The sequence below is a fragment of the Anabrus simplex genome, chromosome 10, assembly GCF_040414725.1.
Source record: "Anabrus simplex isolate iqAnaSimp1 chromosome 10, ASM4041472v1, whole genome shotgun sequence".
Taxonomy (NCBI): domain Eukaryota; kingdom Metazoa; phylum Arthropoda; class Insecta; order Orthoptera; family Tettigoniidae; genus Anabrus; species Anabrus simplex.
Window position 1 is genome coordinate 14,934,417 of NC_090274.1, and position 25,984 is coordinate 14,960,400.

Genomic DNA, 25,984 nt, shown 5'->3' on the forward strand with positions numbered 1-25,984 from the left:
GTGGTGCCTGCTCTGCCAGGACTCACACAGCCCAGAATAAATAATTGAGGTACTACTTATGCAATCGGTACAGAGCTCCTGGGGCGAACAGTGTAGAAGGGTGAATTTATCTGGGGCTGATGACCTAGATGTTAGGCCCCTATTATCATCATCATCATCATCATGAAAAATACCGGCGAAGGATAGCTGCAGTACAGCTGAGATCAGCTTTAAGAATTACAGAAGGTGGCTTATGGCAAACGAATGGAACGATGGCATCAAAGATGTCAGGAAGATCCACGAGGAGAATAGACTAAGCGGCTGATACCACGTTGAAGTTAATTATTAGCTTACGCAGCTTTTGACAGGCCATGGATAATTTAGAACATTTAGAATAGGCAAGCGAACAGTCCGTTGTGTGTTTATTGTAATGATGCTGACGATGTACTTGTATGTGAGCATTGATCTACACGAAGATGTTTAGAAGTTGAGCAAGGAGAAATTACACCAGAATCTATTGTCTTAGTGATGTTACGAAACCAGGAATGTTGAGATCAGATAGCTGCGTAAGCAGAAAGTATTCTACGAGAGAAAGAGAGTGATTTGGATGCCCATGAACGTCAGTAAAGAAGAAACGAAGAAAGAAGAAGCCTGAGTGGGCAAAAGCACGATGCCGCCCTGAAGTAATGCGAGAGCGGATTCCGGGGCGGAGGTGCACAACGTGGGAAAGGGTGTGTGGTTTTTAGTGGGTAAGAATCCCACACGCTTGTGGAGTGCGGACCCTTCACAAGTGTCTCATGAAAGATTTTCCACACTCCCTCGTAAAAAAAAAAAAAAAAAAAAAAAAAAAAAAAAAAAAAAAAAAAAAAAAAAAAAAAAAATTCGAGAGACGCACAAGATGTGTTTAAGTAGCAAAAGAAGGCAATAAGATGTATAAAAGGAAAGGCCATGCAGGCCTATGTTTCAAGAACTTGCTATTATGACTCTCCCGTCACTATACATATGTCATTGCATTCTTAATTTCAAAGAAAAACTCGATGATCTGACATCTCGTAGCAATATTCACTCATACGATACACGAAGAAGTAATGATTCAGATTCACCACACGTTAGATTGATAAAGACACAATACAATTATAAATATAATGGGAATAACTTGTTCAATAAGCTGCCTACCCAATGGAAATATATGTCCTTAAGTAACTTCAAAACATATCTCAAAAATGGCTGTTATTAAGCAGTTTTATTAACTATGGCTGTTATTAAACAGTTTTTATTCACTATCAGAATATGAAGAAAGAGTAACGCTATTGTCAAACGGCAAACATGAAAGTTAGCGCCTTCCTAATAGGTAGATAACACTGGTAGTTTTGATCAGATCCAACGGTTACTATTCAATAGACAAATAGCCCAAAGTGTCATGATAAGCTTTCATTGTATTCCCCATATCCGCCGCTTGACAATAGCGTTACTTTTTCTTCATATTCTGATGAAAATGAAAATCCACAGCCTGTTTCCAGTCATTCGACCGCGTCAAGAATGGGATGAATGAAGCCCCATCTAGCGGCGAGGATATGAATTGTGCCGGCTGCCGAAACCTGTCGCATTCCTCTAGGGCAAAACTTAATAACTGACAGATGAAATGAAATGATATTGGAAAGTGTTGCTGGAATGAAAGATGACAGGAAAAACCGGAGTATCCGGAGAAAAACCTGCCCCGCCTCCGCTTTGTCCAGGACAAATCTTGCATGGAGTAACCAGGATTTGAACCACTGAACTCGGCGGTGTGAGGCCGGCGCGCTGCCGCCTGAGCCACGGAAGCTCCTTCACATTCTGACAGTGAATAAAAACTGTTCAGTAACAGCCAAATTTTTAGATATGTTTTGGAGTTTCTTAACGGCATATCTTTCCATTGGGTAGGCAGCTTATTGAACAACTGGACCCCATTATATCTATAATTTTCTTGTGTGTTTTTCAATCTATATGCAGTAGCCTACTCTGTTTAGAGGCATTTAGATGTATTTATACAAGGTGATCGTAAAGAAAGTGAACCGAGTATAAGAGCATTAGAGCATTTGTCATACTGATAAGTAATTTGAAAAAGTTACGTGGATATCTCGGCCATTGTCAATTTATCAGCTGCTGAAGTTAGCCAATCAGATCGCTTCATGGGCGAATTCAAATGTGCTGTACAAGGCGGTAGTGCTAAATCAGCACATGGCTTGGTCAGGCTTGAGAGACAAGCCGAGAAATGAGCATCAAACTCTAACACACCGTGGGTTTCAGCCTACGGCACCGTAGCATGCTTGCTGTGGGCCGAGCCTATCAGCAGGAAGGTCCTTGTTCAACTTCCTCCCCTGGAGAAGTTAATTTCTTATATTGGCGCCTGATGCAAGCCTCGTGAAGATTAACAACACCGCCTCGCAAAGCCTATCTGGTGTCTCCCGCAATGAGATTTGACTGGCTAACTTCAACAACTGATAAAATGACAACAGTGCGGGATCAGTATGGCCAACCCTCCAACTCTCATATTCCCGCTTCACCCTGTATATTTTCACTGTAACTTATGTATTGTATTTGACTTTGTCTATTGCAACTGCATGTTGTCTAATGGCAATAAACTGTATTATATTTTCCGATGAAGCCTGCTAAGGACCACGTGCCAATTTCAATTCCGTTCTTCATACTTTTTTCTCTTCCGTTCCATCCAATATTCCTTCATCCTTTCACTACGTTGTTTCTTTCCGTCCTCGGACCACTTCGCACCAGGCTTCTTGTTCAATCTCCCTTGGAATCCTTCCATACCCTCTTTCTAAAAATCTCTCTGTCCATAATTTCTTCTTTTCTTATATTATTTCCTTCTAAATATTTCTTTACCTCTAGAATCCAGCTAGTTGTTGCCTGTTTGTCCCAAAGTTACTTGAAAATCCTTTTTGTTAATCTGGAATCATCCATTCTGTAAGTAAGTCCAAAAAATTGCAATATCCTTTCTATTATAGTTTCCGTTCTTTTCTATATCCCTGTATATTTCATCATTAGATCTTAATTTCCATACTTCTGTCTTTTTCACAGAGCCTAAGATTGTTCTCATGATTCTCCTTTCTGGTAGGCCTACCTAAACTTTATCTAATCTATGGTTTAGTACCAGGCATTCACTTGCATATAAGCATTCCGGTTTCACCACTGTAGTGTAGTGCCTTATTTTAAGATTTTTAGATAGACACTTTTTGTTATAAAAATTCTTTGTGATACCATATGCTCTTTCAACTTTGTGTACCCTTTCTTCTACTGCAGAAATGTCTAAACCATTTTCTAGAATTATTCCTCCCACACATTTGAATTTCGTTACTCTTTCCACTGGACCAATCTGTTGCCAAAAACGTTGAAGCACTCTTGATGTTTGTAATAAATTTTGTCTTTTCTATGGAGATTATGCCTTTGCTGGCGAGATGTAGTGTTTACAGTGCACTGTGTCTTCTGGTATGGGCTAGATCAAATTTGTTACTTTATTGCCCTGACTCAGTCTCATCCTTGACTTTGACAATATGAAAGTGACTGAGGTATGAGCGATGCTAGTAATACCATTCCTTATGCAGCCAGTCCCTGTTATGAATGGTGTGAAAATATCACTCATGGGGTCGGTTGGTGCATGCATTTCAGTGGGCTTGGCAGACTGATATGTAATAGCAACGGCTGGCTCGGTGAGGAAAGCAACGGGGAAACTACCTCACTCCTCATTTCCCTAGTACGCCTCTTCAGTGATGCCTAGGCTATTTATGACAGCTATGGAGATTGTCCAACCTGTCTTGTTGGCTATTTCTTCCAAGAGATTGATTTGTGTTGTTCCACTTGTTAGGTATTCTAACAATGTAGCAAAATTGTCTGCAAATGCTAGGCAATTTATTTCAATGCTTTTGTTTTTTCTCCCCAAAGTTACTGGCAAAATGTTATGTTCTTTAAGCTCTGCATTTCAAATTCTTACAGTTTTCTCTAGAACACAGATGAATAGAAGTCACCTTGCCGTATCCCTGTAATTATCGTAATAGGTTTTGATATCTCACCCATAAATTTCACCTTTGGAATTGTGTCAGTAAATGTTTCAATGTTTCACGTATTAGGTTTGCCAATTTAGTTTTCACTCCAATTCACGAATTGTTTTATCTATGGTTCCTCTATCAACAAAGTCACAATAATGTCTTTTGAATTCAATTTACTATGGTGAATTATGGATTTTAAGTTAAATATTTGTCCTAAACAAGATCTACCTTTTCGAAATTCAGCTTGATACTCACCCAGTCTCTTTATTATTATTATTATTATTATTATTATTATGCATTTGCTGGCGAGATTTAGTGTTTACAGTGTGCTATGTCTTCTGGTATGGGCTAGAATAATTTTGCTACTTTCACTGACCTGTCTCAGTCTCATCGTTGGCTTTGACAATGTGGAAGTGACTGAGGTATGAGTGATGCTAGTAATACCATACCTTATGCAGTCAGTCCCTGTTATGTATGGTATGAAAACATCACATAGGGTCGGTTGGTGCATGCATTTTAGTGGGCTTTGCAGATTGATATGTAATAGCAACATCTGTCTCGTGAGGAAAACAACGGGAAACTGCCTCACTCCTCATTTCCCTAGTATGCCTCTTCAGTGACGCCTAGCCTATGACAGCAGTTGGCGGAGCTGTGCAGGATCAAACCAGCTCATGGTAATGGAGCCATGTCTCATCACCAGTCACAAGCCTAGCCATGAAGTTGACTGGATCTTGATCATGGCATTGCAAAAGTTCTCTGCACACGTCCTCACGCCTCTGCTTTTCATCTGCAGACAAGAGCCTAGGCACCCATGTGGATGACACCTTCCCCAACTGTAAGTGGCTGTGCACGATGTTTCCGCTAATCCCCTTGGCTGTCTCGATTTCCGTAAATGTGATGCATTTGTTTCCTTGGATGGCCTGTTCGACCTGGGCAATGTTGGCTGGTGTTGACACTGTCACATTCCTTCCAGAACTGGTTCACTTGTCCACCGATTTGTGCTCTGTTTTGCATCCTTCCACCCAGTTGTAAACTGTTTTCCGTGACGGTGCATGTTCTCCACAGACTGCCACCATACGCCGATGAATTTCTGCGGTGGTCACGCCTTCTTTCCATAGGAACCAAGTCGTCTAGCGCTGTCCCTGACGGTTGCTTTCCATCTTGTCTGCTCATACGCTGACGGTGTTATGAAATGGCTACGGCGAGTGCATTCGTTGGCCCCTGTGCGTGTGCTGCTACCAAACGGTGGAACAAGTCACTAGTTACACGTCACCACCTTCGAAAGTGAAATGTGAACCATAGCTGGACGTACAAAAAATAAAGTGTAAAATAATATAGCACGCCCTTCGTATTTAAGACTATCATTTGTACCCGTTTTTCGCACGGGAATTTGCATTGGATTACATGTTTCCTTCAGAAATGTATGCGAAGTGATATGGCTCTATTCACATGTTGAATGCGACGTGTTAAAATGATATTTTCCTATGAAATCGCGTGGCAGTAACAAGCTGAACAAAGCCGAGAGAGAATGAGGACGATTTTCAAATTTATTGAACGGTGTAGTTTTTGGTCCGAAGTTGTGTGAAATTTTCCGTGGTTCTCAGGTTGCATATTGTATCTCTTCCCACTGGCGTGGCGCTCTGTCAATGATACCTCCCTTAATATCTTCCCTATCAAAAAGAGCACAATGGCTCTTTAGTTTCTCCGTTACCCACCTTAAAGTGACATGCACAACAATGTCCCACAGGACCTGGACTAAAAAATCAATTCTTTGTAATCAACTGCGTTATTATCCGTCGTACAATAAATACGTACATCGCATAAAGGAACAGAAATAACATATTCTTAAACGCTTGTTATATACATCATATGATAGACCTAAAGTTAACGAAAATATAAATACCAACCCCATGTGCATACCATGAAATCATATGCATCTGATAACACAACCCTGAGTAAGTAGATTCCAAATACGTAGTTTGGTTGAAATAAGTCCGGCAGTTTTCCACTTTTAGGAATATGCAAACAGACAGAGAGACAGACATCAAAGAAGGGAAACATTCTACCTTGTGTTTTCTCGGTATTTAGTTACTATAGGTGGGATTCATTTTCAAGCCCATCGAAATATTATGCATCCTGTGATTTTCTCCTGATAGGGTGTCCGTCACTGGCTGCAGAGCATGAAGGTCGTACGAAATAGTAATTTTCTCCATTATTTCAAGAGTAAGCAAAATTATGAGCATAACAGAAGTTGTTTATAATGAAGGCAAGTTTCACATACAGTCCACGAATTTTACAGAAAATCAATAGTATAACAGAAAATGGAAGAAAACTGTTCTGGTTTTCCTATAAACCCCCACAAACACTACCACTCCAACTTTGGTCACTTTCATCACTCACGAAACATAAACAGGGAAAACAAAACATCCTTTTAGTAATTTCGCACACACAGATCCACTCTAAATTTACGCATGATTTCTTTACTTTTAGTCTGCTTCGTTATATCAAGATCAGGCAGTGGGCGGCTGGCATTCTTAATCTCAGTTTGCGCTCAAGAGAGAGGAGAAAAGTTTGTCTTCCTAAGTATTTGGACATTGTTCATACTCATTTTGAGCTCCTTACCTTTCCCGGGCACAAAGATTGTGGACGCAACTACAATGCATAAAAACACACCCACGGACAAAAGATTGTAACTTCTTTATGTCCTAAAAGTTAATTTTCTCGGCACAACAGTACACTGACAGGCTTGTGTACAGCATACAATAATATAACTAATTATGACAAATACTGTGAAGTGGTATGGTGTAGTGGTTAGTGTGATTAGCTGCCACTCCCGGAGGGCCGTATTCGATTCCTGGCTCTGCCATGAAATTTGAAAAGTGGTACGAGGCCTGGAACAGGGTTCACTCAGCCTTGGGAGGTCAACTGAGTAGAGTTGGGTTCAATTCCCACCTCAACCATCCTGAAAGTGGTTTTCCACCTTTCCTCCAGGAAAATGGTACGTAACTTACGGCCGCGGCAGCTTCCTTCCCTATCCCTTCCAATCTTCTCATCCCCACCACAAGGCCCCTGTTCAGCATAGCAGGTGAGGTCGCCTGGGCGATGAACTGGTCATCCTCTCCAGTTGTATCCTCAGACCCAAAGTGTCACGCTCTAGGACACTGCACTTGAAGCGGTAGAGGTGGAAGTTCATATCTTCATACTCTGCTATACACACTCACCTCAGTAATCACAACATCCTAGATTTATTTCTTCACAGCAAGGTTGCTTCTGCTACATAGGTTCATCGAGATAACAATATCGATACGGAATTAAGTGGATAGTATGTAATACACAAGTTCATCGCGTGGTATTGCTGTTGCATTCCTGTTGATTTTGTTATATATTTCCAAAAATGACAAAATAGGTAGTAGAGGTCACAAGCCATTATTATTTCCACCTTCCCTACCCAAATTCAAGTCCTCTTCTCTTTTTACCCTGATGGAATTTCACAAATTTCACATATTTCTACTGCCAATATCCTCACCTTCAAAGCATCAGAGCTCCTTCATTTCTTTCTCTGATAATGTTAATGGAGGATGGTTGCCCAGCTGCACTTTCTTTAAAAACAAAAATCACCTGACAAGTCATGCAACTGTCTCACTTATAGTGCAATAACTTGATTTCTTTGAATTTTCCAATCAAAAAGTTTTTTAAGTTCCTTCGTATACTGCAGTTTCAGAGAACATATTGGCACTATGCATAACATTATGAAATGTGACAATGTACATCTGAATGTGGAACCAGCACAGCCTTATAACAACTTACTGGTGAAATTTTAGTGCAAGATGTTACTTTTGGGACTATATAAGCCATTTTGTTATTACTTGTTGACTTCTAACTTTGTAACAGATCTGACAATAATAAATTAATCTGAATAATTAACTTCCACGAAATAATCCCACCAGATTGGCTCAAGTCCACTTTTATCATTCTTCCTAATGAGACAAATACCAAATGCTGTGAAGAGCACAAAACCATCAGTCTAAGGCCCCATTCACACGAACCACTACTTTCCACGCCACGCCACGCCACGCCACGCCACGCCACGCCACGCCACGCCACGCCACGCCACGCCACGCCACTTCTTTGACACACTATTTTTCCTTGGGATTGAGGACATAGCGGAGTACTAGATTTTATTGGGTCCATCCATTGAATTCACATCACCTAGAACGAGGAGCTCATTGCTTTCTTCTTTTCAGCCAGGCGCGATAGTCCACAAGTTCAATATAACTTGTCGTACCAACATTCAAAAATTCAAATTGTTACAAATTTTATTAAAGAGTTTCACGCAAATATCTTGCTCAAGTTGGTGGGTATGTCGTGCATGCTCTACAAATACGCAGTGAACGTGTTAAGGAAGGAGCAGAGAGAAGAATAGTACTCAGAGAGTAGTGATGGAAGGACAGACAGAAATGCAGATCATTTAATCCATTACCACACTGCATAGAAAGTCAGATGAGGGAGCGAGAGAAGATGACTCCTTGCACTTCTTTATAAGCTGTACAAAAATAACATAAAAATTTATGGCTAGAGAATGGATTGCATGATAAATCAGAACTTACGAGATCGGACTCATATTAAAACATATTTTATTTCACTGTAACCAACAGCTATCTTTGTTGCCGTCACAGGGTATCAAGCACACATCCATGTCACGATACGTAAGTACATTGGGGCTTTATATATATACAGGGAAATAGTGCATAAAAACATGATGCTGAAAAATAGTAAATACAGCCATTTACATCAATATAGACATTTTTACACGATAAAAAAATTATACAAGAGGACTAGCGCTAGCTGAGTTCGTTGCCATGCACCATCGTCAAGAAGATGTCCAAGTCCACACTCTTGAGCAAAGACTGAGGATTTTCAGCACGAGTTCGCTTCTCAGGCTAAAACAGAAGAAAGAGAAAAGGTTAAAACATAGGAAAGACAGCGTACAAGTAATGGTAAGGACAATACAGAGAGAACTGGGAACCATGAAGATATTAACACAATTTATTTCATACTCTGATGTAACCGCCTTCCGTACTCAAAAGAGCATGGAAAATGACACTTGACCGTGCTGTGATTAAGTATTGATTAGGTGGTCAATTTAATAAATTCTAATCAAATATCATCAATACGGATCAAAAATGATATTTATTACATGTAATGCCAGTAAATCTACCGACACGTGGTTGATGTATCTGAGCACCTTCAAATACCACCAGACTGAGCCAGGATCGAACCTGCCAAATTGGGGTCAGAAGGCCAGTGCCTCAATCGTCTGAGCCACTCAGCCCGGCATTTAACTTTTTACCTTCAACAACATCAACAGTGACATTTTCAAAATACAGCATATGTTACAAAACAACAAAGGATGTTCCTCCAGTTCTTCGGCAAACTGCTTTAACTGCGAATTGCCTTAACATCGGCACTTACACACAAGATCGTCAATTTTGACACACGTTTTTTGTTTTTCATCGATGATTCGACTACAAATATATGAACATTTTTTAATATATGTTTTTATATCCACAGCAACAACATAAGAACTTCATAACATTCCTCGACTTCAAGTTCTTTAAAACTCTGCTCAACACTGCAAACGCACTCCAATTATTTGTGATCTGAGACCTGTGCCACTTTGCAATTTTTCAACTTTGCACTTTTCATTTTTCAATTGTTGTAAAGTCCAAAGTTTTTCTGTTCCACCATGATCTAGGTTTTACTTTTCAATTTTTTCACAAAGGGAAAAGTCTTAGCGAATGAGTGATGCGATCAAGTATATTCCATGGACAAACTGTACAATACTCCATGATTTAAATACTTTATATTTTGCGGCGAACTTGACAGTATAATTGTAGTACTGGTAGTTTTAAAGTTTTGATCATGGGAAAGAAAGATGATTACAAGAAGCTGGCTGTGCTAGAAATTATCAAGGAGAAATGGGACATCCTTTTTGGCAGCTTTAAAAATAACGTCTCAAATGATGACAAGCATCCATATTAACAAGACTACCATCAACACATCCACACACAGAAGGAAATTCACCCTTCATTAGAAATCCTGTCGCTACATTATGTGGATTATATGGCCAGAGTACTATATTAGGAGATATTACATTTACTATAACATCTATGACTTTGGTAACAGTTCTGCAAATATTTGATTCTGATGTCCAATGCATTGATGCTACACTGTGCAGCTGGCACCATTGATTATTTTTCTTTTTCGCGAAAGGATTGAGTTCTTTTTGTTGCATGCTCAATAAATGACCGATCACTTCAAGAATATCTAAGCAATAGTCAGCCTGTGTTGGGGTAATAAGAAAACACTCACGAAAATCCGTCAAAGTGAGGTTATGAAAATTTATCCTGTCTTTGTACATTCTCTTGTTGGAATATTCATCACTGTCCTCATTTGATGATAACAAAAGCTCTTGTCGTAAAATGTTTATATTACTAAACCAAATTCTACGTCGAGAAACTAGTGTACATACTTGTTAATTATCAGATGAAAAGGGAATCATCTCTTTGCAAGATTTATGAAAACATTTCATTTCTTTGCACTCTGCATTCCTGTACCAAGGTTACATATTATATAAAGTGTTGAATGGTAACTTTAATAACTTTCCGTACTGTCTCTGATTTGTTGAATTCTGCTTCACATTAATGTAAACATGGATAGTCAGAGAGAGAGTATGAATCAGAGAACTCCTAACTTAAGCTTCTCCACCTGATTGCAACACTGTGGTTCCCAGCTCAAGTGACATGCTGACATCAAGTTAATCCATTCCCAGTCGCATATCAATCAATGATCTGCATGCAGAGCCGTCACCCAGATGGCAGATTTTCTATCAATTGTTTACCTAGCTTTTTTAAAATGTTTTTAAAGGATTTGAAAATTTAGTGAAAAAATGTGATAAATTATTCCAATCCTTTACTCCACTTCCCACAAATGCATACCTGCCAACTTTACAAAACAAAAAATCAAGAGGTTTTGATATGAAAATCAGAAATCAGGAGATACAATTGGTGATGGTGGTGGTGATGATGATGATGATGCTTGTTTAAAGGGGCCTAACATCTCGGTCATCAGCTCCTAATGGCACGAAATGCAATGGCAATTTAAGAGTCCAAAATTCATCCACTGACTAGAATTTAAAATGTGATGATGATGAATGAAAAGATAAATATGAATTTAAAATAAGTAGCGGAGCCAACTCACAACACTGAAAGTTAAAAATAATTCCACAATCGAACCACTCGCTAGAATTCAAAAAGATAACAATGAACAATGTTTATGAACTTAAAGCAATCAGTGAATCCGACCCGCAATGCCTCACCTTCCCAGATACCGTATTGGGAAATTAGTGTTACTTACCAAGCGACTGCTTACAAAGCACAATTCTGAATCTTGTTGTCAAAAGGGGTCCAAAACCCAGGTCAACGGCCCCTCATAATGGTACTTATCGTTAGTAAAGTAGAACCATGATACTTGTCATGTTGCAGTACTAATCCAGAGTAACGTAGACTAAAGGTGTTCCAAACGGTTATGGTACTACTCACAAGTATTGTACGTCAGACAGGTAATGGAGACCTATGGTGTTTCTCACATAATGGCGCCACTCATAGGCAACGCCCAGACCCGTGGTGTTTCTCGCAATGGTACTAACCATAGGCAACACAAGCCCGTGATATTCCGCATATAGTGCTACTAATCACAAACCTATTGCGTACCTAATATAGTAGTACTCCTTGCAAGTAAAGGCGATCCACGGTTTTCCTTGTGTGATGGTACTAATAACAAGTAGTTTCATGGTTCTAATTCAATCACTCATACGTTGCCCCTTTTAGTCACCTCTTACGACAGGCAGGGGATATCATGGGTGTATTCTTCATCTGCGTCCCCCACTGGTCAAAACTGCTTATTCTACATGTATTGCACAATACAGGACAATATATACTGTATTATAACACTCATTGTCTCAAACCCCGACTGTATGAGGCTACAAGGATAAAAATTACACATTTCTATTGCCTCACAGGAAGTATGTGAGTGAGATGATCGGTCTCTGACAGTGGCGTATATTCAGGGCTTCCAAGGCTATCAGTGAAGCTCAAACCTCAATTGAAAATGATGGAAGTCTAAAGGACATTATAATGTAAGCATCTGACACATTGTTCCATTTACAAAACTTGAAAGCAGTGAGAAAAACCGTTGCACGTATTTCTGAGAGCAAGGCATCAGAGACTGATTTTGAAGCCCAGACTCTTGTCCCTCTCCCCTCTACTCGCCCTGCGCGGCTTGCTACTGTATATTGGACAGGAGCGAGGACTGGGGGGATAGGTGTGCTAGGCCTCGGTCCATCAGATCGCCACTGCTAACTATTAACCATGCACTACTCATCGTATATACTTCCTCACCTCATAATTCTGACTTAATTATCTAGATAACAGAGTGCTGGTATTTAACTCCCGTTTACTTCTACATCCTTGTAGGAAGACACGGCAGGGCTGCTGTTATAGGAGCAATATTGTGTTCTTTTTATTGGTAGATCTGCTAAAATGAAATGTGATCTTTCAGGTTTAGCGTTCTCTTTTGTTGGTTGGAATCGAACCCGTGATCATGGATCGGACACCACCACTGATCTCCCGAGGAAGCTAATTAACTAGGAAACGATGACTACGACTGCTAATAATAATGGTGCATGGCATCTGTATGGATTTGGTGGTAACCTAATGAGGATAAAATGAATGGCGAAGACATTATACACACCCAGTCCCCAAGCCAGTGGAAATAAACAGTATGAGGGGGTTTATTCTGAGAATTGAACCGGGGCCATCGGACCAAAGGCAAGCATTCTCTCCATTTAGCCACAAAGTCGGACTTTAATTTGCTAAACCTTAGGCTACCATCTCCACTGATCAGGGATTGAGCATTGGCAATAGCAGAGGCCAGGGCAGTAGCTTGTGAAACAGCCGTGACAACACAGCAGACTACTCCACTGGCCATTGGCTGAAGCTCAAAACGCTTAAGGCTTGACGTTCACTAAACCAATCATCGAAAAGGAGTAACCTAAGTCTAGTAGTAGCCCACGTCTCGATCCCAGTATACGCCACTGGTCTCTGATAAGCCTTCTGAAAATAGTATGAACTCGTGCTTCACACGTGTGAGTCAGCCGTGCACTTGGATGCCATTACTTAGCAAATGCATAGATTAATATATATTGGATCATGTGCCCGCGCGATTATGCAAAGCGCAAGGCTATTGTTATCAAATCATAAACTAAACTTCGCCAGACTTTGAAATTATGTCACTAAATTACTAAAAAATACTCCAAATCTAGCGACTAGTCTCTAGAATTGACTAGACTAACATAGCACACGAGAACGAGATATACGCGTCACAATATACAAGTTTCAATAAACATCGCACATTCGCGCAAATTTCACAAACGTCGATATTTCATTCAAAAGCGACAAATGAGCAAAGCACTACTGGCAACTGATGTATAAAGCTGAAATAGCGGGATTTGAAAAGAAATGTATGAAGTTCACCAAAAAATAAGCTAAAATCGGGAGCAATAATAGAATAACTGCGAGGCGGGAAAAACTATCGAAAATCAGGAGTCTCCCGCCTAATTCGGGAAAGTTGGCAGGTATGCATTCCCAACAGATAAATATCACATATCAGTTATCAATGATCTGTATTCAGGGCTGTCAACCAGGTGGTAGATTCCCTATCAGGTGCTTACCTAGTCTTTTAAAAATGTTTTTAAAGAAGTTGGAAAATTATTGAACAGTTTCCTCGATCTATTATTCCAATTCCTTACCCCTCTTCCTACAAATGAATATTTGCCCCAATTTGTCCTTTTGAGTTCCAACATTATATTCATATAATGGTCTCTCCTACTTTTAACACATTGATGACAAGCCCCGAACGGAGGCTTGCTACCCCATGCAGACCGGATAGTTCAAGCATCCAAGAAAGAAAGAAAGAAACTACACTGCAGCACTCAAACTACTGTAACTCAAAAAGTATTCAAGATATCGACCCCAAACTTTGAACAAGTACTCACTAGGTTGCTTAGTAGTCTTTATGGTATGACACCTTTCAATGCAGTACCATTTGTGGCCATATTTAACAGTCTTTTTAAGCTGTGTAGTATGAAGGCCCTGTGTGTGGATTTTGTGTACTCATTGTATTCAAGTAAACAGTTACTCTCCATTTAATGTTAGCCATTAATCATTAGAATTATCTAATTCTTGTCTCTTAGTACCTATTATAACCGGTCTGTACATAATTAATTACAATTATTCGTAGCAGTCGGCAACTGAATATGCAGCGCCATGTTGCTATCTGCACTGGAGTTCCAGGAAATAGCTCTACATATCCGACATTATTTTGTTAAATACATGAAGGTTTAAAGAAAGAAAGATGCAGCGATAATTTATATTCCATGACTAAAAGGTTTGGAACTCGTAATCTCGCCCACAATTTCATTACCGGGTGAGTTGGCGGTGCGGTTAGAGTCGCACAGCTGTGAGCTTGCATCTGGGAGATAGTGGGTTCGAATCCCACTGCCGGCAGCCCTGTAGATGGTTTTCCGTGGCTTCCCATTTTTTCACCAGGCAAATGCTGGGGCTGTACCTTAACTAAGGCCATGGCCGCTTCCTTCCCACTCCTAGGCCTTCCCTATACCATAGTCACAAGATCTATCTGTGTCAGTGTGACATAAAGCAAAGAAAAACACATCAATAATCATGGAAATATGAGGTGCATAAAAGCGAGAATTCTCATAGCCCGCAACCTACTGTCAGCTGAGAAACTACGAGAATTCTCAGGGCTCGTCACACAAGTGGCACGTTAGACAATGAATTTGCATATAAATGCTGAAATACTTTGTCATCACATAGAGCAAGTTGCCCTTGTACAATGATTCTTAGCACATATATACAAAGCTTCCATGGCTACAAAGACTGTACAATTAAATACATCGACACTAAAATCTATGATCTCTCTACTCCATGACATGATTGAAAGTAGTTTGAATTATTGCTAACAGATAGCACAACAAGCTACAAACGATACCCGTGCGTAGAAACGGAAATCTCCGGGCCCCGTCAACAACTGCTGGCCGCAGAACTAAGGAGATCTCTGGGGGTGGTCGTCGATGTGCTAAAAGCTTTACTCAAAACTTATTCGTCTACCAATGCCATTCCATGCTGTCTCTCCAATGACGGCTTGAAACATACAACTTCTTACAGTATGTCGTACATTTTGTATTACCTTCATTAACCTTTATCGGACGGGCGTGCACGCGCTTCCCTTAGCGGACAGAGCATTAGTAAGGTCCAAGCCCATGCCGGCCAGAGTTTTCTTTCCTAGCGACAGTACGAACTATACCATCATACTGGCACTCTCGTAGAAATATGAGATTTTGAAAGAACAACTTTGAATAAAGATTGGATTATTGCTTACAAAATGGGGAATGCGACATACTAAATTATTTATAAAACAATAGTTACAATTTATTAATAAGTCCAGTCAATCTCTTATTACACTACATTACCTGTGAATTTGCACAGACTGTACACAATATTGCAAGTAAGAAAACCTTCGAAATGACATGAAAACCTCCCTGGGTCATTCAGTAGATATGGCAATGTATGTTGTAAGGTCAGGCGAGGTCAGTAACAGGAAACTACTGAGCTGATGCAATGACAGGAAACAGGCCACGCTGAGGTGAAGACTCTACAAGGAAGTGGAAAGTTATTTTGTTCTTATCGCTTTACATCACATTACCATACCTGCCAACTTTAGAAATCAAAAATAGGAAGATAGTTTAATTCTTGAATTTGATCACGTATACTGCGCCACTGTCTCGGTGGAAAAAAAAAAAAAAGACAAGACAAAAGGCATACATATCTACAGTTACAATACGAACTGACCATTTAATTTAAAATCTTAAACTAAGAAAACCAAAAAATGGTTAAAAGAAAATGTAACGAACACAGAAAAAAATGTTAGTAGTTTCTTTTATTTGACTGCAAAATGAAAGGAAATTCAATTTTATAGGTTTGTGGCCATGATGTGAAGAGATAATACCAGAAACTGTCACTGAGACAACTCTCTGAAATACATTCAAGTCATTAAAATTATGAACTAAGAATGAACACAAATGCAGTGAAATACACAAAACTAACACATACAAAACAGATCAATATGTCTCATACATTATTAACATACGACTTTGACAGGGGGGAAAAAGCACAAAACCGCAAGAAAAAACACTTGGACTACAACTCCAACGGAACTACGCAGAGAAACGATGTTAACAGCGCACGAACCAAACAATAACAAAGCAACAAACTCATTCTTTCGTCCCAACTAATGGAGTCGCAAGCGCACACTAGCCTCTCTCGCTTGTAGGACGATTTCCGTCCCAAATTCCCAGCTGTAAAGCACACACGCTGCTCCAGTGTGCGGGAAACACTATACAATCGCCAAATAAAGCATCAAATAAATACGCTTGATAATTACACAAGCACATAAGAATCATCCTAGGGGAAGAGTATTGACTGTACTGGAGGTTACATTGGTCAAAAAATTGGAAGAAAAAATAAATCAGAAAATTGTATGAGTAACAAAAAACAGACTATATTTACTTTACATGTAGGCCTAAAAGTCGTGTTCACCATTTATTGTCTTTTTACATTTAGAAATACTGCCTTCCGAGGAAAGTAGCCCATATATCTCAAATACATTCTTAAGTTTTTTAAAGAATAGTGTAGAATGTACAATTTATATCTTTTTATAGCCTTGAAGTAATGTGTTCGCTGATCAATTTTGAGGTTATCACAGATTGGATACCCGTTTACTTTCTTTGACTGTAAAAGTGGAGGGAAAAAAAGGGGTCTAATACGCAAGTAAATATGGTATGTGCTGATACCGGGTTTCATCCTCTCCCAAATCTCATTATTATTATTATTATCATCATCATCCCACATCTAAATGTGAAGGTAAAATAGAAAGACCGCAAAAGGCTCGCTTTCATGAGTCCTACCCGACCTCCCTTGGTCAACTCTTGTTCTTTCGAAGCCTAGGGAGGGTTTCATTTTCACGCCCTTCATGGCCCTTGTCTTTCTTTGGCCGGTACCTTCATTTTTCGAAGTGTTGGACCCCTTCCATATTTTTCCTCTCAATGTTTTAACATATTGACGACCGGCCCCAGAGATCTTCGTTGTACTGCAGTCAACGGCTGTAAATGGGCCCTGGAAATTTCCGTTTTTACGCACAAACGTCACTTGTAGGTTGTTGTGCCATCTGTTGGCTATACTTTTAATTGCTTTCAATTATGTCATGGAGTAGAGCGATCGTGGATTTTAGTGTCTACGTAGTTTTTTTAATTGTACAGTCCTTTTAGCCATGGAAACTTCATATATAGACGAGTGTTCTTACAAGTAATAATAATAATAACTTAAATGTTTCCACCTTTTCAATACAATATATTCACAAATTTACAAAATTATACGGTACTAGTTTCGACCCATCTAGGGGTCATCATCAGCCGTATTGAAGCAAAGATCATTTGTGGCGAAATCCTAAGACAATATTATTTTAAAGAATAACAAGTGAAATGAGATGTTATGGTAATAGTTAATAATACAAGGAATATACATAATAAGAGGTTTTTAACAAAGAATAAAGTATAAATGGGGTGTTGTAAAAATTATAATCATGGAAATCAGTAAGTTCTTGTATTGAAATGAAATATGGCTTAGGAAGAGGGCTTAAGGTGGGGCTGAAGGGTGCGGGAGAAAGTGTAATTGTCTTGGAAAAGTACCTTTGATTAAATTTAGGATTGAGTTTAGGTTGGCTGCATTATTGTTTCTGAGGAAAGTGATAAATAGATCGAAGAGTATGTTGGGTTTCTCTGAGATTTCATTGAGATTGTGACTGGCATTAAAGTATTGGTCTAGGTGTATGTAGTAATTTTCCATTATGTTCAGTAAAGGGCCCTTGTTTGCTAATACGAGGATGTCCATGTCTTGTTCAATATTGGTGAAATTATGGTTATAATCTTGCATGTGTTGGCCGATGGCTGAAAACTTGTTGTATTTTATTGCGTTAGTGTGCTCGTGGTATCTGATAATGAAGTTTCTCCCGGTTTGCCCGATGTAGGTTTTTTTACAGGTGGTACATTTGATCCTATAAACTCCTGATTTTAAAAAACTGCTGGTCTTGTTGATGTGTGAAGTATTGTATAAAACATTCATGTTCTTATTGTTGGTTTTGAAGGCTATTTTAACGCCTTGTTTCTTAAAGATGTTGGTTAACTTGTAGATATCATTGTTGAACGTGAAGGTGGAAAATGTTAGAGGTTTGGTTATTTCTTTTTTGAGGGTAGTTTTTGGGCGATGTTTGTGTTTATTGATTATCCTTTCTATAAAACACAAACATCGCCCAAAAACTACCCTCAAAAAAGAAATAACCAAACCTCTAACATTTTCCACCTTCACGTTCAACAATGATATCTACAAGTTAACCAACATCTTTAAGAAACAAGGCGTTAAAATAGCCTTCAAAACCAACAATAAGAACATGAATGTTTTATACAATACTTCACACATCAACAAGACCAGCAGTTTTTTAAAATCAGGAGTTTATAGGATCAAATGTACCACCTGTAAAAAAAACCTACATCGGGCAAACCGGGAGAAACTTCATTATCAGATACCACGAGCACACTAACGCAATAAAATACAACAAGTTTTCAGCCATCGGCCAACACATGCAAGATTATAACCATAATTTCACCAATATTGAACAAGACATGGACATCCTCGTATTAGCAAACAAGGGCCCTTTACTGAACATAATGGAAAATTACTACATACACCTAGACCAATACTTTAATGCCAGTCACAATCTCAATGAAATCTCAGAGAAACCCAACATACTCTTCGATCTATTTATCACTTTCCTCAGAAACAATAATGCAGCCAACCTAAACTCAATCCTAAATTTAATCAAAGGTACTTTTCCAAGACAATTACACTTTCTCCCGCACCCTTCAGCCCCACCTTAAGCCCTCTTCCTAAGCCATATTTCATTTCAATACAAGAACTTACTGATTTCCATGATTATAATTTTTACAACACCCCATTTATACTTTATTCTTTGTTAAAAACCTCTTATTATGTATATTCCTTGTATTATTAACTATTACCATAACATCTCATTTCACTTGTTATTCTTTAAAATAATATTGTCTTAGGATTTCGCCACAAATGATCTTTGCTTCAATACGGCTGATGATGACCCCTAGATGGGTCGAAACTAGTACCGTATAATTTTGTAAATTTGTGAATATATTGTATTGAAAAGGTGGAAACATTTAAGTTATTATTATTATTACTTATATATTGTTCAATACGGACCAAAAACATGAAATTCATAACCATCAATGAGTGTTCTTACGCACCGAGAATCATTGTAAAAGTATTTCAATATTTATATGTAGATTCATTGTCTGATGTGCCATATGGGTAATGAACCCTGAGAATTCTCGTAGTTTCTCAGCTGACAGTAGGTGACAGGCTATGAGATCTCTCGCTTTTATGCAAAATTGTATTTCTTTGATTACTGATGATATTGTGGGCGAGAATGTGAGTTCCAAATGGTGCAGTCATGGAATATATATTATCACTGTATCTTCCTTTCTTTAAACCTTCATATATTTACCAAAATAATGTTGGTTATGTAGAACTATTCCCTGGCACTCCAGTACAGATGTCAACATGGTGCGGCATATTCAGTTACTGACAGCTTCCAATAATTGTGATTAATTATGTGCACACCGGTTATAATAGGTACCGAGTGACAGTGAATTAGATATTTCAAATGATTAACGGCTAACACATAACGGGGAGTAGAAGTAAAGATAAATCATTGCGTACTTGAACACAATGAGTATACGAATGGCACAAATACAGCATTCATACTACACCGTGCTTAGAAAGACTATTAAATGGAGCCACAAATGGTATTGCTTTGAAAAGTATCGCAACGTACAGACTACGAAGCAACCTAGTGAGTACACGTTCCAAGTTTGAGGTCCATATCTTGAATACATTTCGAATTACCGTAATGTGAGATACAGCAATGTAATTTCTTTCTTGGAGTCTTGAACTATCCGGTCTACATGGGGTAACAGCCTCCGTTCAGGGCCCAGAGTCAATGTGTTAATAGAGAATGGTTGCCCAGTTGCACCTCCTTTTAAAATCACCTCCTTATAGGCCACACACAATCAGAAAACACCACCATCATGACTTACAAAACAACTCACTGTGTTCTGCTCTGTTCAGTAAGAGATTACTTACCTGAGCAGTCGAATCCTCAGTCGAGGCTTTTCTCTTTTTGGGAGGCAATGACCGTGATTCATCGCTGATCGTCGGTCCTGACGGAGCAGCACTGGTGTCGCTCGCTTCACGGTTTACTAGGCAGGAGACTGAAGGAGGTGGTACTCTGCTGAACAGAAATTCGGCCTTTAGTCACAAGCACTACGAGAGACACACACAACAACATCAAAGAGTGAAAACCTTGTATGTTGGATTTTTTCTGAAATTGAGATATTGGAGATATATGTCAAACTGTTCAATGTCAAAAGTTACAAAAACTGAGTTATACTGCCCTCCAGCGACCAGTGAGTGAGCCACATATATCTGAATAGGCTGAATTTTGCATGAAATACTCATTGGCCATTCGCAATTACCATATTAAACATATTAGATTAACTGGTCTGTAATAATCCTTATAGAATAACTAATGAGAGATGAAGTTGAATTATTTGTCGTAGTCACCTAAATTAAGTAATTTTTTTCAAGTAGAAAAATCAAATTAATTCCACACATTTAATACCATATACTGGTGAGCAATAAGTCATTGTTATAGTGATTTAAAGAATATTAATTTCTGTTTATACCGAGTGTGACCTTGCCGCAATACATGCGTCACATACTTCCAAAGGCAAACTACTATCAAAGGATCTTTAACATTATGACCAATAGCAATCTTTTCTAAATACTCCGTGCTAAGAGTGCCAGTAGTTAACTCTAAAATGCACCAAGAGACGGCAGAGGTACATGCTTCTGAAACACAGATACGACCTAGTACGATATATTAGGGAGGGGTTTAAAGAAAGGATCACGATAAGGTGTAACACTGTCCACTCACCTCCCTCGCATTTGTCATTTTCCGCTGCTTTCTTCCCCAAAGTTTGACATTCACACACTGCCACAGCTACAGGGCTACCGTCAGCTGATTACCTGCGTCAACCTGGATGACGTCATCGACTCTATACACTCTTCGTGGACATTCTCGGCATTTCTAGTGCCACGTGTCATGATTTTCCCTGCACCTCCCCTCTCCAGATGGCCTATATAAGCAGCACTCTTTGCCTACTACTTCGATGCGTTCTTTGGCTGTTGGAGAAAGAGGAACATCTTTGTGCTATGCTGGTGTAAATTTTCACCGCACATGGGACTTCACTATTCAACCATGAGATATTGCAAACTTCTCATGACTATGTTTTCGAGTTAGAAGTTGCACTCGCGACAAGAGAGAAGTGGATCTCTAATTTCTTTAACTTATACACTGTTGGAATTTACATGAATACGAAAATTATTTTGTCAATACAATCAAAAACCTTTCGTACTTCTGTGCTTTAAATATTTTTTCTACTTTGAAGATCTCTTGTACTCAACTTCTGGACTGGTAACTTCATTCTATCGGGCCCAAATGCATCTCTGCTGTATCAAGTGTTTTCTAGAACTTGTCATTTGCCAAAACGCACTATTCTCTATTTACGTCAAGTTTAATGGCATGCCTGGACTTAGTAATTTAAAATGTTGTTCTTTGGTTCACTCTCCTACTCAATAGGGAACATGCATGATCCGGGGTTTTAATTAAAAATATGCTAATCTGATTCAAAATTTCATGCAGAATTCAAAAATGTGATCAGAATGTACAAATAATAACTCCAAACGTGATAAAAATCTACGAAAATGTCACGTCACGCAAGCACGCGATCTCATTGGTCTGACGTCATCGTACAGGTTGACTGAATTAGCAGACGAAGTAACACATAGTGTGCTGTGAGAAGCAGGATACACTTCGCGTATTTCTACTTTACGTTAGTGTCTAGTATGGTTAAATTCGAGGTCTATACATTGGATAATAATCTGAGTGGTATATTTTAGACTTAAAATGAATCCTGCGCAGACAGTGAGGCAGAAAACTTATAAATGGTGTAGAGTTCCGATGTGCAATAGCACATCGCATACCATACCAAACAAATTGTTTATAAATGTTCCAAAGACGCTAAAACTAGGGAGAAATGGATTTTGGCGAGCCGGAGAAATGCTGGTGATATATCGGAAAAGTCTACAGTTTATTTTTTTTTGAAGATTTTAACGTAAGATGAATTTGTTTGAATTTTCAAATCACTTTTCCATGTCAGCTGTTCTAGTGGTAAAACTTTAAATTTTAATGTATGATGCTTTATTTAAATGCTTCAATTACATCTTGGAATATGAAAGTAATAAACAGTGCATTAAATAATGCTGATTATTAAAGTATTCTCCAAACCTAACCTATGTTTTGGGTGATCCATGTCAAGATAATAAATCAAAGGGGTTATGAACCATTTTGACAGCTCTAATTCTACCAATATATCTTGGCATGGGACAGTTATGTATGTCTTTATCTTTATCATGTTTAACTTTTTCCCTCCACAAAGATATTTAATTCTCTTTTATGGGCCCTGGAAGTGGGTAGGCCAGTTGTCCCAACCATAAATATATATTTTTTGGGGAATGATAGATTATAGCCCTATAGTACTATGATCTTTCTTTCCTTCTTTCTTTCTGTCTTTCTTTCTTTCTTAATCTGCGTATCCTTCAGGGTTGGTTTTCTCTCGGACTCAGCGAGGGATTTCACCTCTACCACTTCAAGGGCAGTGTCCTGGAACGTGAGACTTTGAGTATGGGATGAAACTGGTGAGGAGGGCCATTACCTCGCCCAGGCGGCCTCACCTGTTATGCTCAACAGGGGCCTTGTTGGAGGATGGGAGGATCGGAAGGGATAGACAAGGAAGAGGGAAGGAAACGGCCGTGGCCTTAGGTGCCTGGAGGAGAAGTAGGAAAATACGAAAAACCACTTCGAGGATGGCTGAGGTGGGATTCGAAACCCTTCTACTGAGTAGACCCCGTTCCAGTCCTCGTACTATTTGTTTTCAACTTTCATGGCAGAGCCGGGAATCGAAACCGGGCCTCCGGGAGTGGCACACATTAACCACTACACCACAGAACCGGACTAGTACTATAATGCTACCTATATGTTTATGTTAGTGCTGAAATCCGATTTCTTACTTTACTAATGCTGAAAGCCCGAAAATGTAATGTTGTTCTTTAATAGGGGAATCAGTCTAGAAGGAAATGTTGAAAGTGATGTGATATCTATCCACGTTCGTTGTTATCCTAATACTATGGATTACAGTACATTGCACGTATATAAAAGACGCCACTTACAAACTTGCTTGTTATCCGCGAATTTCTGCGGGCACAAAAGTCACATTTTTCAAGAATGATGACATCTACACATGGTAGATTGTCTGACTGTGCTGTTTCGAACCTTTCTTCTGTCATTTCGAAGTTATTCGCGATCGTGAATAATAAACAATCGGCTTTTAGCAACGGCTATGCACAACGGCTGATAGAGCTCCATGCGGTACTGGATCGTGACGTCACAGCGCGCCGCTTACGTCAGAGGCCGTTTCACTCGCCTTGCGGAAAGGCACTATTAAATATTTTTTTAATGGTAGAAAACAAGGCAACATACCACAATGTAATACGTTTACGTACTATTTCATTGGTGTACTTTTCAAAAAAAATATTTTTGAAAATGATGCATGTTCCCAATTGCTTTTCCTATTTCCCTAATCTTTCTTATTACTCGTTGTACAGTTGGTTGGGAAACATCTGAGTTGTTTCATGTATGTGTTTGTTTGTTTATTCTATTCGGATAAAATCCAATTTGTATTTATGTAACTGATATCTGTAAAATCTATTATGAAATGTGTTGTAAGCTTCCAATATTTTCTTGATGTGCTATTGTGTCTTGTGTTTGAACACACCTGTTTTGTTCATCCAAAGTTGGCAATTCTTCATGCCCTAGTTCCCGTATATTTGCCTAACTTCTCAAACTCATTGCTATTTTATATCTTCCCCCCTCCTGTGACATCCATGGTTTAAGTCTCGTTTCCCAGCAGGTGAATATGTTGCTTCCACGATCCTTTTTTTTAAATCTTTCGTATATAATAATAATAAAAAACAATCTACATGCCATACACGGAATACATAAAAGGGTGAAAACAATGACAGGTGATTGTAGGAACAGAGAACACAAAGGACAAGGACAACCTCCATATCTTCGTACCTGCTGTCTTCAAACAGAGAGGCTCTCGCCTCATCAGTCCCAGTTCTTCTACGTTTGTCTCTTCTCAGCCCCTGACGAGCTCGCTTCTGCTTCCCAGCTTCTTTAGCAGGGCGGGCATCGTGACGGATCTTCGGTCTTGATGTGGGGAGTAAAGGATAAGAAGCAAGCCAGATAAATACAGGAAATGGGAAGAAACACAAGAAAAGATGAATAGGAACAAGATAAAGGGAGAAAAAGATCCCACAGCACAATGCAAGCATTGGAAAGGAACAAAGAATTATCAAGTCAAGTCGTATAGAGATAGGAACATGAAAAGGAACACATGATGGGATGAACACAAGGGCAAACATGAAAATACAACAGGTCAAGGACAATCTCCACGTCTTCATACGCTGCCGTCTTTGAACAGAAAAGGTATTCCATGCTTCTGTATTCCTAACATGGATATCCATTTCTGGGGAAAATTATAACATTCCCAGAAAAGAAAAAATTAATGTAGTCAGTGAGGTGATAAACAGTGCCTAAGCTCATCATCATCAACATTATTTTCTAGCTCTAGTTTCCTGGGTGTGGTGTACAAGCGCTCGTGACTTCTTCCTGTCAAAGTATAGTTTCTGTTCCTCTATGTCCTCCCACTTGGCATTCCTCTTGCTCACCTCCAATTTCACTCTCTCTATCCATCTATTTGTCTTTGACATAATTTGATAGCCAGGAGATCCTAGGATAGACTGTCTGCCTATTGCTGTTGCTCGCTTAGCACCACCCAGGGGACACGTGCAGGGCAATGAGGAGGTAAATCCAGCCTTAGCACTGGTTTTCTCTGCTGCTGACTATTGTGCTCCAGTGTGGATTAATAGTCCGTATACAAAGTATATTCACCCACAATTCAATACCAGCATGCGTCTTATATCTGGCATCATCAGATCAACTCCAGGTCACTGGCTCCCACTGTTGTCAGGAATAATGCGACCTGACTTACGAAGATCCAGAGCTCTTGTTCGAGAGTACAACAAGATGTGCAAGAATCCTCTGCTACCTGTTCTAAATGACATACCAGCTCTTAGTCTCAAAAGACTGAAATCACGACATCCACCCCTTTGTGATGCTGCTCTGAAGATGTCCACCAACTTCAATGCTTTGGAGGAGTGGAAAGGCAGCTGGAATAACTCTCCCGACGTGCCCCTGCATAACATCTTCAGAGGGGAAAATATTGTAAATGGATCCCAATTGCCACGTGCAACTTGGTCCAGACTGAACAGGATCAGGACAGGTCATAGAAGGTGCAGGGATTCTCTCTACAAGTGGAACTTTGTACCATCTCCAGAATGTGACTGTGGAGCCCCTCGCCAGACTATTCCTCACACTGTAAGCGAGTGTCAACTACGGGCTTATCCAGGTAGTTTGGAAGACTTCCTATCTCTAACAGTGGAAGC

General features: G+C 39.4%; 1 protein-coding gene across 1 annotated transcript in view; it reads right to left on the reverse strand.

The window, feature by feature from the left end:
* Window positions 1-8,633: 8,633 nt before the first annotated feature.
* The window catches only part of LOC136882252 (microtubule-associated protein futsch), a 98,153-nt gene continuing 80,802 nt past the window's right edge, over window positions 8,634-25,984 (reverse strand). Inside the window, exons 13-15 of the mRNA XM_067154804.2 lie at window positions 24,552-24,686; window positions 20,438-20,582; window positions 8,634-8,956 (exon numbers count right to left, since the gene is read on the reverse strand). Of these exons, the coding sequence (XP_067010905.2) occupies window positions 8,858-8,956; window positions 20,438-20,582; window positions 24,552-24,686 (379 nt within the window). The 3' untranslated portion in view covers window positions 8,634-8,857. The remainder of the gene's footprint in view (window positions 8,957-20,437; window positions 20,583-24,551; window positions 24,687-25,984) is intronic.